This window comes from Pungitius pungitius, chromosome 1, assembly GCF_949316345.1.
Source record: "Pungitius pungitius chromosome 1, fPunPun2.1, whole genome shotgun sequence".
Classification (NCBI taxonomy): Eukaryota; Metazoa; Chordata; class Actinopteri; order Perciformes; family Gasterosteidae; genus Pungitius; species Pungitius pungitius.
The window spans coordinates 3,969,931-3,984,708 of NC_084900.1; the positions used below are offsets into that span (position 1 = coordinate 3,969,931).

The 14,778-nt window shown below is 45.1% G+C and overlaps 1 protein-coding gene across 1 annotated transcript in view; it reads right to left on the bottom strand.

The window, feature by feature from the left end:
* Positions 1-4,430: 4,430 nt before the first annotated feature.
* The window catches only part of poln (polymerase (DNA directed) nu), a 34,434-nt gene continuing 24,086 nt past the window's right edge, over positions 4,431-14,778 (bottom strand). The window contains exons 19-24 of the mRNA XM_037480861.2: positions 12,358-12,489; positions 9,270-9,380; positions 8,742-8,820; positions 8,370-8,437; positions 8,036-8,097; positions 4,431-7,809 (exon numbers count right to left, since the gene is read on the bottom strand). Coding sequence (XP_037336758.2) covers positions 7,723-7,809; positions 8,036-8,097; positions 8,370-8,437; positions 8,742-8,820; positions 9,270-9,380; positions 12,358-12,489 — 539 coding nt within the window. The 3' untranslated portion in view covers positions 4,431-7,722. The remainder of the gene's footprint in view (positions 7,810-8,035; positions 8,098-8,369; positions 8,438-8,741; positions 8,821-9,269; positions 9,381-12,357; positions 12,490-14,778) is intronic.

Below are 14,778 nucleotides of genomic sequence, written 5' to 3' on the forward strand. Positions count from 1 at the left end.
GAGAGGGGGGGGAGAGAGAGAAACGACCCTTCTTCACCCGAGAGCCCCGACTGCTTTTATTTATTTCATGTCGTTAGAGATAACTTTGAGTACTACATAACACATCAACTACTTCCTCTTTAAAGTCACTAACGTTTTCATTACTACCAGGCTTATACTTTTACAGAAGAGTTTGTTTTTTTCCTCTTTTTTTTTTTTAAATTAAGCTATCTTTTGTACCTTTACCCCTCCCTCTACATTATGGGAGGAAAAACAAAAGGCTTTCACAGAAGACGTCTGACTGGCAGCCCGACCAGGAGCCCTCCCTGCCCCTTTAGGTTTAAAGATCATGTGATCAATACTCCCCTTCATTACTGCTCAACAATGCCCTCTTTACCCCTCCCCCATCACCCGAGAGCGCTGCCCTCCCCGCACGCAGAATCCAACAGTGGCGAGGAGACATTTGCATCATGTCTCATTGGAGGAGGGGGGGTGGGAGGTTAGGGGGGGGGGGGGGGGGGGGGGGGGGATGGATGGATGGGTTTGGGAGGAGCAATCGCACACGGGGAAAATAAAGTGGTGGGGAGGGGGGATGGGGGTCGTGGTGCCCACTCGCTTTCAGAAAGGCTCTTCAGTGTTGCACACAAACCAAGACGCCATGTTGAAGCACAGCGAGAGTGTGTTACTGCCCCCCCCACCCCCCACGGTGGGAGAGAAGGATGACAGGGTGGCTACGGGAATATGCACTCTGTGGCCTGGTCCTCTCGTCCCTGGTTGTTTGATCGGACACCCCCCCCCCCCCACTGAAGCCTGATGAGTTTTATCCTTGCTACGCGTTGAGTATTATCAAAGTAATCAACTACTTTCTATGTGTACCGATGAATTGTTTACTGACCGTAACATTTTATTGTCAAAAGTGCGACAATTACAGAGTAGCTGCATACTTCACTCCACATACTTGAACCCAGTTATTGGGGAACGACTTGGGTAACACATGACTACTAGCAATACTTGCAGAACATAACTGAGCACAAAAAGCAAATAATTATTCGACCCGATATACTGGCAGTAGTATTGCCCCATCCCCATGTACTTATATTGTGTATACGGTTGAAAAACTCATGTAGCAAAACCCAGTATCAAAGTTTTCCCCATAACACCTCGCTCCCTCTCCATCCTCTGAACGTACAACCAGCAGTAGATTCTTCCATCCATGACTCTGAGCCTAAGTTATGTCATCATACCATTTGTAAAAAGTTAATTACAAAGTAAAATAAATAAAAAAAATCACATAAGATGTAAAAAGTTAAAAAAAAAAATTGAATACAAGTGTTATCGTCACAAAGTTAGCAATGACCCTCCTTGCCTTGCGACCCTCCCCCACAAACTCTCCCTTCTTATTCATGAATCTGTCTGCAACCCTGGGCTAGACCCCACAACTTCCATCTGAAACCTCCACTGACCTCTGACCTTTCCCGCCCATTCTTGCATGCGCCACAGAGCCTTGCTGCACTGCTTTTATTATTCCATTTGAAGCTTGTTGGAGCAACTTTGGACCCCCCCCCCTAATTTGATGTCATCTAGGCAGGGTGACGCTCTAGGAGAGGTTGCATGGTTGCATTCGCGTTGGATGCGATGCAGAAGACACAAGAAATAGAGAGAGACCGTGTGTGTGTGTGTGTTCAGATACACTCACCAGCTGCAGCACTGCCTGGATGACATCACGCCTGCCAGCCAACCAACTGTAGAATGCAAAAAGCAATGCAAGCGTGGCATGCCTCTGTACCCGGTGTGTGTATACGGTGCCTGCCCTTGAAAAATGTAAGGAAGAAAATAACAAATTTTAATTGAATATACATGTATATATACATGTATATTCAATACAATATATATATATATATATAAACAAATAAGCTTCTTTTAAAATTAACATCAATGAAATGTGTGTTTCTTCGTTTGGAAAAAAAAAAATAGAATTGTATCATTTGCATGAAATGTGTCTTTGAATGCAACAAATAAAAAAGAAATTAGGGGAAGAAAGTCCTAGCACATGGCATACAGTGGAACCATAGACATGTAATGTTTTATGATAATTTGTTTTATTTTAAATGAATTCTCTAGCAGTGAAATGAATACCAGCTACAAGTCAGTGCTCATGAATCCCGGCGGCTGCGTTTACTCCGATTTTATCCGCCACAGGACGAGAAAAGTCACGTTTCCTGGCTTGATCTCAACGGAGGCTTCTCTAATCAAACCAGCTTCTGTCCCAAAGCCTGAGATCACCAATGAGGCAAGAGGCAAACGTGTGCAGTACAGCAAACATTCTTTCACCCACCAAGTCCTTTCGCCTATTCTATCTGCACAAGGAGGCAGCGAGGCAGTGTGAAGGTCCTCCAGTAGTGGTCGAACGCCTACAGATATACAGCCCATACCAGTTTATTTGGCCTCTGGCTTTGGATTTATATATATTTTTTTGTAATCAGGGATGCTTTGTCAGGTCCCTTCAGCCACGTCCATGAGGAGATTTAGCTAGCGACGAGTACTTTCTCATTTAATCAGAGCACGCCTGAGATTTCTCTAGGAAATCCTACAAAGCGACCAAGCGAGGCCCAACAGCGCTGAAAGCATCACTGAGGATGCCTCGCACCTGCTCTGATGCACCTGCTTTGAACTCTGCACTAGGCCTTCATAAAGTTCTTAAAAACCACACTTAAGTGAGTCCTGTCCTCACGAGGCTCTGAAGGAGGAGAGGGAGCGCTGCGCTGAGGTTGGATTCTGTGAAGCCGGTCAACTCTGAGCCATTTTTCCGCTTTTCAAATAGATTTTGAAAAAGAAATTATGATCGGTACTGGTACACATCCTGAACAAAGGTGATGTCCTTGAAGCCCTTATGCACTGAAATCAAACGCTGGAGTTCAGATATCTTACGGTAGTGAAGGGCAGATTCTTGAATTGTAAAGCTGAAGTGCACTGACGACCATGCGTTTATTTATAAGTCTGTTTTCTACTTCATGTGAACGCTTTGCCCTGTGAAGTCACACCTCCCGTTTAAAAAACTGCTGAAGCATAGTTCACGTTGGAATGTACTAATTAAAACTGTATGCAACCTCTAGCAGAGTGTCAATTTAGTTACAAACAATTCCTCTGAAGTGTTCTGGTGATGTACGATCCAAAAAAGCATCTCACGCTGTTTTCATTTGTTGTTGTTGTTGTTTTCCCTGTGATTAGCTCTGAGTGTGGGGTCCTCTTTGGGTGAGGTGTGAGAAGCTGCGCTCTCTCTCCCGATGCAGGAGGGGGCTCTTAGTTAGTTTCGAGCGCTTTAGAACCCAAAAATGATCACGTGACACCGTCCCTCTCTACGGCGGCGGTCACAGAGGCCACTGAAGCCAAAGCTCCAACTTCAGCAGTTTTTTTTTTTTTTTTTAAACTTAAAAACATCAGTATTTGTGAGGGAGCATAGAATTCAGAGCTGCACAACGTTACAGGTCCTGTGGGTGCCATGAGCTCCTCTGATGGGCGTGAACACTCGCAGGCATGAATGTAAAATGCCAACAATTAAGGTCTCAGAAAGATTTTTATGTTTTACATCTTTGCTGGTTGCTTCTTTTTTTTTTTTTGCCTTTATGATTGAAAAAGAGCAGGTTTTGTGCGATTGTAAAAAAAAAAAAAAAAAAAAAAAAAAAGCCTTCTTTTTGTTTATGTATAATCGAACGCAACGTGTCGTCCGTCCCGTTTTTTTTTTTTTAACCAGTCCCAACGGGGGAGTTCATTAGCGTCTCAGAAGATGGCCGCTGCCCGGAACGTTCCACCCATCGAGGAGGGGGGGGGGGGGGGGGGGGGCGCGCGAGGGGCGAGGGAGGAATGTGCCACATTGGCAGCTCAACGAGAGGGCGCTGGGGGCGTTGGGAGGAGGTCGGCAGCACGGACTCCCTCTCTCTCTCTCCCTCCCTCCCTCCCTCTCTCTCCGTCTCTCTTTCCTTGTCTCCACCTCTGGTGAAGGTTTTGCTCCACTGTGGCGAAAGCAGAAGGACTCACTCTGGACTGAGGCCACAGGTGCCAAGAACACATGAGCACTTGTAGCACAACTGTGTCTTGTTTTGCTATTGCGGTACAGATCGTTTTGATTTTTTTACATTTCCTATGAAGAATATGGATAAAGTTTCTCTTTCTCCTATGTGTATCGCAAGCATATGTACACGACACGATACTGAAATGTGTAATTTGTACTACGACCCGTGGCAAATTTTTGAGGTGGAAATTTGCCAAAAGGTGACAGTAATTGCGACGTTTGTATTCCTCATGTGAAAGCCCCGGGGCTCACATGGCTTTGTTTGGAAAAAAGAAAAAAAAAATCCTGCCCACGTGCCATCCAATCAAGCAATAAATACAAGACAAAATCACGACAATTACATCCTATTAACCATGATTTTATCACAAACATGAAATGCTGCATTGACCTTATTTCCCTTATACTGAACCATTTAATGGCAGTGATGCCATCAGTGTTGGCATTGCGACATTACCACTCATCACATGGAAGCCTGAAGGGGAGATTGATTGTAAAATGGGTTTTTTTGGTGTATTATTTCTTTACAAAGATGATTTTTTTGTTGTTTTTTTTAACTCAAAGTTGAAGTACACAGGTGTACCTTTGCATATTTGTACAGATGTCAATAGAAAACGGGGGAAACGACAAGAGGGCGATAATGGATGCTAAAGAGTGAGCAGTTCAAGCAGACAGGACAAAGATGGCGTCGCCACACTGTGAAAGTGAAATCTGCCGTCTCTTAACGGCGGTTTTACTTCAGTCAACGTGCGCCACAACTTCACTCCGTCAGTACAAAGGGAAAACAATCAATCAAAGACATGCCGCAGCTGCCAGAATCCCAAATCTCAATCATGTCGTCTTCTCTCACAAGTGAGGTTCAAAGTCTGTTTTTTGAATCTGCAAGCCACTTACTGTAAAGTTGTAAAGTATATTTTACTGTAAATAGCCTCTGGGGGGTCATTTTTACTCCTTTTGTAACAGAAACTGTGGATTTCAAATATTTAAAAAATATATTTTAGAGATATAACCGCGCTAGTGAAGATATTCTCCGGCGGGACAGGTGTTTTCACCTAGATTGCCTCACAACACAACACAACACAACCCATACTGACTTAATGGGCTGCAGCCTTCGCGGGTCACGTAGCGCGCCATCTTTGCCCCGGTGTCTCTGTCCCCCGCCGTCGGGTTCAGACACAGCCTTCCCTGTCCCGCCTGTCTGCTTGAACTCCAGAGTCACCAGAGAGCTAGCTGTTAGCTTGTAGCACACACCAGCCTCGGGCTTCGAGTGTCTGGACTGAGCCACAGCGAGCTACTTTGATGCAGGGACGGGAGGTGGCGGGGGGGGGGTGTCTCTCTCTGCCCTGGAGCCCTGCCATGGCTGTTGTCTGTTGCCAGGAAACCGACCCACACAAAGGATTGATTCTCAGCCACACCGTGGGGAGGCAGGCAGGTCACCCAGACGGCCGTGATGGAGGACGGAGAGAGGGATTGATGGATACGTAGGTGATGAGATGACTTTGAGCTTTAGAGAAGGGTGCTCTGGCCGCGGGGGAGTCATTTGAGGCCCTTCAGGCATGTAAAGGGGAGCAGTGTGAGAATAGTGCCAGTGCAAGGTCCGAACTTGATCTTTATTGGGGTCTATAAGCTTTCAGTTTCCTTTCTGCCATTCCTTTGGAAGATTGCTGTATTGCCACAACAGGATTACTCTTATTATTGTGATTATTAACCCTTTCTTTTATACTGACAAATACCTGGTACACTGTATAGATGTAAAGATGGGATTTCCTGCATTATGACGATGATTGAAACATGGATGTACATATATTGTATCAATTAAAAATGATGATGCATCAAGCTTTTATATGTCGCAATTGTAAACTGATTTGTTCAGAGAAATGTGAAATGATATATCTTTTCTTTGAGATACATTTTTAGATTCAATGAGACCTTAGGTGTCAGCAATTATAGCCACGAGGATATGTGCGGCAGAGTCTACTTACACATGTCACGGTCGCCATGGCAGCTAGGGGAAGCTCATGCTTGTTGCCCTTGACAACTGGAGTCTTCAGAGGGACCCTTGGGCCTTGGCTCCTGTTAATGGCACAGGTCATTAAAGTGAAAGCATCACTCAGTCAAATAAACTATCATAAATGAACTTAATAATCTTTTAAAAAAAAATACTAACCTTCAAGACAAGGATCTCCATCATTTTCAAGTTTGTATTTATATTTAGTTAAACAGAAGATAGAAACCATCATGCGCTAAATCAGCTAGTTGTGTCCGAACATTTTAACGGCTAAAATAATTAAAAAAGAAAACTTGAAGAAAACTGAGTATCCTGAACATAGCACTAACGTTTACTCGAGGTGGAAAGCAACCAAAACTGCTTTTCTGGTTTAAGCTCCAGAACTATACCCATACATCTAGTCTCCAAAAGAGCAGCGTGCCCTCTAGGATTTGCACAAACCCCTAAGGGGGGGGACGGCCCTGAACCCTTAAAGCAAGAACAATGAGAGAATAGAGGCAGATTTCCATAACACTGTCCATCGCTGTGGCACCGAGCTGCCCGCACCGGCCTGGTGAGAAGATGCAAAGCGGAGGGCCGCTGCTCTGGAAAGGAAACGAGAGGAATGTGAATACGAGACCCGGACAGAACTGCTGGGGGATCATAACCAAGCAAAAAGATGACAACGCCTTCAATTAGCAGCCAAGATGAGTTGAAAAAATGTCAAATGTTTAGCTAGAATGAAAGAGTCAATTGGAGGACAGTATAGGAAGTGCGTTCCTTAGATGCATGTATGCTTGTGTGCGAGCAATTGTGTAATGCATGTGTGTGTGTGTGAGAGAGAGGCTGGAACAAGACAAAGGGGAGAGAGGATGAAAGATGAGCGCAAGGCGCTGGATGCACACAGCGGAATTGGATCGGCTGCTTTGAAATCAGCTGAATGCAACCAACCTCAAATACACCAGAATATTTGTTAAATACACTTTTTAAACATTTTAAAAGGACTACGACCTAAACTCATTTGGAATGTTTGTCGATTATACAGCTTAACGTATTTGACGCAGCTCTAAAAATGTAACGTGCAGCTTGAGGAATTAATTAGGAGAAAATGAAGCTGGGTGAGAAAGGTCACTGGGTTTATTATCAAGAGGGAAGCTTCCGTAACAGAACGAACTTCTTCAACATGAACTAACCAAAAAAAAAAAAAGGACGGTTTCTATGGTACATTGTACAGCATAATGCAGGTTTACATTAGCTCAACGACTCTGTGAGAATTCATTCCAACAACAAATTTTATGAACCAACAAATATCATGCAGATAAATGTGAAGAAACATAAGAAACATCGCCAAGAAAACAGCGTGGGTCAACAAGAGTGTGAAAGGGACAAGGAATCTTTTTTTTTGCAGGGTGGAGTAAAGCGATTTAGTCTGCAGCTCCTGCCGTTGCCCCCGGATACGGATGGAGTGAAAGCAAGAAGCTGGAAGGAGCTGCAGCTGCCTGGTTTCCACGGCAATGTGGATGCAGGACAAGCGAAGAGCGCGGGAGGGATGGAATGAGCGGAGAAAAGGGAAGACGAGAGGGAAGAAAGGCAGAAACATGAAGACATACCAAGAGAAAGAAGAATAAAGGGAGGAGATGATGAGGGGGAGATAAGCGAGAGAGAGGAGAAGGGAGGAGCGTGGAACCACTTATTGGGGCGGGGACATGGTAGGGACATTAAGCTCAGACATGGATCCCCAAGACTTGCCACTGGAGACCGCCACCTTCAGGGAGACCTGTAAAACACGCACAGTGTAAACGGACATGTGTGCAGAAGTTGTTCACAATGCCTGTGCATGTGCATATTTCCTGCATGTTATCGTACAGTTGTTACTTTGTACATCTCATGCAGCCTGGGTGCCATGGCAACAAAAGAAACCCACAATTGCATCCACAAAGGTTGAAGACAGCTGACACTTTTATTCCACCGAATAACTTTGATTTCTGGTTGCATTTACCAACCTTAAGGTGCACTCCTAGATGGCCGATGTGCTGAAGGGACTCCATGGTGCTCTTCACCAGACCTGCACACAAAACAACAAGAAATGAATTACCACCGCAGGGCCATAGCAAGTGCGTTGTGGGTAACATATGCAACGTTTCTGACAAGCAAGCAGAATGTTTAACATAAAAAATATATATACATATTTTGTTTCATTGCTAAATGCTTTCACATGATTTTAGCAAAGCAAGCTTTAACATCCAAAACAAGTGGACTTTTTTGTATGGACAGTATTCTTCATTGTACAAATACATCCTAGCAACACAGCATTGGGTCTTTGTGGTGAAAATTCACCTGCAAACTGCTCCAGCTGGGAGTCCTCCACCTCGTAGAGGAGCTCGTCGTGGAGCTGTGCCACCAGCCTACACACACACACACACACACACACACACACACAGAACAAGCTCTTTTAACAACTCCTGAAAAAAAATAATCTTTGCATCCGGCTCTCCCAACATGCCCATTTAAATCCTGGCGTTGAGCGTGTTTACTGTGCTAAATGTTTTGAAAGCATATATGAAAGCTGCTAATTTAGTTGGCTGATAAAAACGGTGAGCGTTGTTCGTGTGCTTTTGGCACTACGAAATTCGGGGGGGGGGGGGTCCCTCTTCATTCGGATTGCTCTCGCCTGAGCAGGTTCCGGAGGGACGACTTCTTCGGTCCTACCTGGCAGAGAGGGAGCTGGAGGAGGAGACCAGGTTGAAGATTCTGATCATGGCCATCTTACAGAGGTCAGCAGCAGACCCTGCACACATGAATACAAATCACACAAATATTGACGGCTGCACCTACTGGGGAACTTGGAGAGGATCTGTGCCTCCCTCACTGAGAGCAAAACACTCGACGAGATCAGAACTCTTTGCTGTCCTGGCTCCTAAATGGTGGAAGGAGCTCTCTGATGACGTCAGGACAGCAGAGAGCCTTCACATCTTCCACCGAAAACTAAAGACACACCTCTTCAGACTTTATTTTGACTAAAAACACATCACATTTGTTTCTTGTTCTTCTGAGTTTGTATCCTTATGGTTGAAATGCACTTACTGTAAGTTGCTTTGGATAAAAGCGTCATCTAAATGATGTAATGTAATAAAAGAACAGTGAGTTAGTGATTGACATTATCCACAGACAGCTCATATCTGTCGACTCAAAGTTACCTCCTGATCATTTGGAGCACAGAGCTGTCAATCATCCTACCTTGCACCACAAAGTTCACTGCCTGCCTCTCAGCCTGCATGCGTACAGCCCAATCGGGGGAGTTGATGTTGGGAAGGGTCCGTCGACGACCCATGATGGAGAGCACGTAGCCTGAACACAAGCACAACAACTAGAAATCAATAACCGTCATTCCGAAACACTTTTACGTGCAGTTGGCTCGACAGTCAAGTTTGATCAAATCGCTCCACGAGGGCCGAACGTCTCACACAACCAAGCTTGAATCTCAGCTGTGCTGCTTCCATCAATCACTGTGGGGCATAAAAGCATAATGCAGTGGACTAAAGACAATCATTAAAGCATACGATTTATTTGTCACCTTTTAAAAAGACTTGGCAGGTGGCTGGTATTATTAACAACAATTGTTGAAAAAAAAAAAATGAGAGAATTAAAATAGTGTGAACTTTAGTTGAAATGAAACTATATATTGAAAAAAAGTACTTTTTTCTTCAAGTTTAAATCTGAGCATAATTAAGAGGTGAATCAATTTTTAGTGATAAAAAAACCCACTCTGAAATCACATTACAATAAGTAGCAAAGTAGATCAAATTCCTGTGTGTCACTCTCCCGCACGCACACACACACGTTCCTGTGTGACTCACACACACCTGCCAATAGTTGCCAGCCACATTGTCAAAAGGTCACATTCTTGGTCAAAAGGTCACACGCATGTGTCATGGGTCAATTCACAGTGAGCATTAGGGCTTGTTTTTGTGTTTGTCACTATCTGTTGCGCGCTCACTTCCCATGCATTTATGCTTGTGTGGGTGATTGTATGTGTGTATTCTGGGAAGAGGGTCATTCAGGATTCGTGCCCTGGTTGGCTTTCCTCACAGTAAGGGATACAGGAGGGATTTAGCTGCAAAGCCCGCGCCATTGTCCAGCTGTTGGAATGTACTGGTTCAGTATGTGTGCGTGTGTGGCATACCTGCATTTCTGTGTGTTTGTGTATAATGTGCTTATCACGTTACTGCACATTCTTGTGTTGCCTTTCCAATGTGTTTGCTTGACTGTACTGGGAATGTGAGAGGTCTTTCTCTTTGCTTTTGTATGTGAGTCACGTGGATAACAGAGTGTGTGTGTGTGTGTGTGTGTGTGTGTGTGTGTGTGTGTGTGTGTGTGTGTGTGTGTGTGCGCTTGATGCTGCTTCCATTTGAGAGGCCTGTTATCGATGACGGAGCACAATATGGTTAAAGTGACAGCTAAACTGCAAAACCCTTTTTTATTAATGACAAACCTTCGCCAGCTTCACTACGCGCTAAAGTGAGCAGTTGAAACATACGCTTATATATATGTGTGTGTGTGTGTGTGTGTGTGTGTGCACGGACGGACAGTGTGGCGGTGCTTCAGAGGGAGGTGTGAGCGTTAGCACAGCGCTGGGAAGGGGAAGGGGGGGTGTTGCGCCTCCCTGCCTCTGCTGGCCTTTAGAAGACTTGGCCCGTCTTCATCCCTGTGAAACCCCCCCCCCGTTGTTTTCAAAGAAATTAGAAATCCTCCTACGCTCCTTCTCATTCGGCATTCATACTTTAGTTTGCCTTTACGAGCAGAATTACACCATTCATCCCGAGGGAGAGGGGGGGTACCCAGAGTGGTGGATGAAGCTCAGCAAGTGTGGCTCATTCAGAGAAATCTTATTTTTTATAGTTATATAATATTAATTATCAAAAAACCCTTTTTCAGTCCCTTGTTGCAAACTGTGTCCCTGCAGTGTTCCATTTGTATGACGACGGTGAAATATATGCAATTTAAATAGAGCATGTATTGTTCACTGCATATATATACTTTTATTAATTATTTGCAACATAGAGTTTTAAAGTGTACTACTGTGACAGCAGCATCTGTGGATGAGTTGTAGGCTTCCATCCATCCCGTGCCCCTATTCCACTGTATGGTTGAATACAACTTTTTTGTTTATTATATTATTATTATTAAATATATATAAAAATATTTAAAAAAATCTTTTGTTTAAGTGTAAAACAAAATCGACGCAGAGACAGAAACACGCGTAACGACAGAGGAGGAAGCAAAGAGGACAGTCAGAGAGAGAGAGAGAGAGAGAGAGAGAGAGCGGGGCAGACCGGTCCCGGCGGCGTCTCGGATGGGAGGATCACCATGGTGATGAGCTGGATTAAAACCCGGCTGTGGGGCGCTGCGGCACTTCCGCGCTGATCTGTGGCGCAGCATTTCTGGAGGAGTTAGTTCATTACGCCGCTTCGATTAAGAAGCTGACTCCGGATGAAAAGGAAAGGCGGATTCAGGAGGACTACACTGCGACTAATTTGGGGTTGTAATTGGTTTGTACTTAAACTGTTAAGCGGCTGATGCAGCATAGCAGGCAGTCCTAGCGTCATTTAAATTGGGGAATAATATAAAAAATGCAACCCCACAGAGTGAAAAACACACTTCGCCGAGACCAGACCGTGTAACGAGAAAAGTTAGGTATTTTGAATATGGATACGAGTTGGGATAAACTTGCTGTTGGAGCCTGCCTCAAGTGATCAGCTCTCTGCACCCAGGATTTGGTCTGAACCCAAACATTGGCCTCCACGTTGAAGGATTTCCTTTGGCGCAGACTGACCTCGTCCCTCATGAACGGTGTGCAACGAGGGTTAAAGTGCAGACTTTACACTATTTTGTGTGAGCTTGTCCAAGTCTCAGGTGTGCTGTGTTAGCAATTCAGTGGGAATATAAATAGAGCGCCCCGTCTGAACCATCAGCTCAGCCCCCCCCCCCCCCCCCCCCCCCCTCCATCCATCCTCCCAACACACTGTATTGACCCACGGCAGTTTGTCTCATTCCTGCCAATACGAGCACATCTTCCTCTTCCTCAGCCAAACCCACATGCACACACACAAACCCGTGGATGAAGGCCCAAACACCATTTGTGCTATGTATTTGGGAACAATTTCTCAGCAAGTGTGTCATCCGTAACATTAAACCCCTAATTCCTTTCACTTTAACTTTAACCGTGATCTATTATCCTATAAATATACATTTTTTTGAGTGAGTTCTGGAAAACAGCTTGAGGTCATTTTAGGGGAGACTAGAGGGAATAGGAATGTACTGGGACCTTGCTTGCGGCACTGCTGGATGGTCCTCTGGATGAAAGCGTGGACGTCTCTGTAGGCCTGCAGGAAGCCGTCCTGGAACCGGCTGGCCTGCTCGGCGCTCACCCCGAGGATCCCGGACAGACGCTCACGACCTGCACAGAGTGATGCATCACTGACTCGTACTCAACTACGTCAGCCCACGTCAGGGGGGAGGACTTGTTAGTGAGTGTAAGACGTGGATCGTTTGACGAACAACCAGCAATTGGAGCAAGACGTCCTTAATCATGACTGAGTGAAGAGGACAAAGTGAACAGAGGACAAAACAAAGCGTTAAAGAAAGAAGTAGAGACAATGGAAGGTTGGACAGAGGAGACAGAGGACAAGACAAAAGGTGTGTGTGTGTATAAAGTGAAGATAACGCCCAGAACTCCATCACGTGTGTGCGTGTGCTTTCCCTGGGAGTATTAAACGTGTAGAGAATAGACCTATAAGCTAAGAAAGAGATCGATGGAGGAGATGCACTAATGGGAGCCACAGCTACTCTGTCTGTGTGTGTGTGTGTGTGTGTGTGTGTGTGTGTGTGTGTGTGGGGTTGGGAGCTCTGAGGGGTGTGTGTACATGATGTGTGGTCGGTGAAGTGTTGTCATGCCAAATAGCCGAGAGCTGGTGGGAGGTCTAGCAGCACTGTGGGAAATGAGATTGAGAACACATGAATGTGTCAATTTTCTATGAGAATATCTGATGTAAACTGATCAAAGGAATTAGATGCTTCACGAATAAACACAAAATGTTACTGCCCATGTAAGTTAGAAATGCTGATCGGTTGACCTCTCATACAAGATATTGCAATGACCCTTTTTGGAAAGTCATTCTTGGATCATAAGACATCTGAATTAATCTGAGTTGGCACAGACCAAAGCCCTCTGAGCAATGAGGCCTGTTGGGTGTGTTTGTGTGACACTGAGTATGATGTGAGTGTACTTTATGCCACAGGGACAGAGAATGAGACCAAGTTACCATGAGAATAAACAACTATCCACTGCCAGAGTATTGCAATGTCATCTTTTGTTATGATGTATTGACTTTCAAAGTAGTTTAGGCTTTTTGTGGCAGGAAGCTGCTCACATTGTACAAAGACAGTAGTGCCGTTATGTTGGATGTTGCGGGGACTCAAAAGAGTAAAAAATAAATAAATCGCTTTGCATAAAGTAAAGCAAGTAAACAGTACACCTCTGCTTCTCCTTTTTTGTCCCCTAATACATCATCGCTTGGGCCTCTTATTCGGTGACCCATTTGTAAACGTATGTTTCTGTGAGAGAGAGAGAGAATGTGTGTGTGTGTGTGTGTGTGTGTGTGTGTGTGTGCGCGCATCAGTCCAATCCAACTCTCTGCCCCTCCTCCCTGGCCTGATTATTGTCTTGCGAAGAAAGCTTCCTTTTAGTATCTGGTCTCCATGGCAACGCATCCCTCCACGAAGAGCTGTCTGTCTATGCTGATCAGGAGTTCCTTCCACTTCCCTCAGTCTCCCCACTCAGCCCCCCTCCCCCCTCCCCTACAGTTCTCTCTGCTCCGCCACATCCCCCCCCCCCTCTTCTTTGCTGGTAGCCCTTATTTCCTCTCTCGGCTCCTCACTACCTTGCTCCTCTACTTCTCTTCACGCACTACATATTTTCTCTGCATTTTTAGCTCTGACCTTTAGCATCCCCCCCCCCCCCGACTTGTGTCATATGATTAGCAGTGATTACACCAGTGTGTAGGTTTGTTTTCTCAGAGCTGTAGAAATACACCTCAGAGATGAGCTCTATGCATACTCCATCCAAAGTGAGCGGGATTCTGATGCCCAGCGGGCCCCCTGGGGGGCCATTACTGACTGGTTAATCAAATCAGACACATTTTCTGGTTCTGTCGCAATGTTGACATCGGAGAGACAAGTAAACATCCTGTTTGAACAAATAAACCATGTCCCGGTCACCTTAAGGGGCAAATAGAGGAAAATGTGAAATCAATATTATATAAAATATGAATAAAACACAGGCCTGTATCATGTTCATAGTGATAATAGTATTTCATAGTGCCCAGATATCTCCCACAGGTCCACCTGAACTTTAGTCACGTGTACACTGTGTGTACATGAAATGTAAATGGGACACCATGGACACCGAGACGCATCTTTTAAGGGCCACGTGGGGCTAATATACATTCAGCTTCCTCCCTGTTTTTCTATTTCTCCCAACCCCCCCCCCCCACACCCCTCCATCGCTGTCTGCTTTGCGGAAGCCGGATTGCGATCAAAGCATGAAAGAAATGCTTCACCAGCAGAAATCACTGCGTGCGGAAAACCTAAATCTCGCACAAACTCACATCACATCCGTCTTCCTCACACACAGGTTTGTGTGTGTGTGTGTGCTCTACTAGCCCATCCGAAGCATTTAAGGATTTAC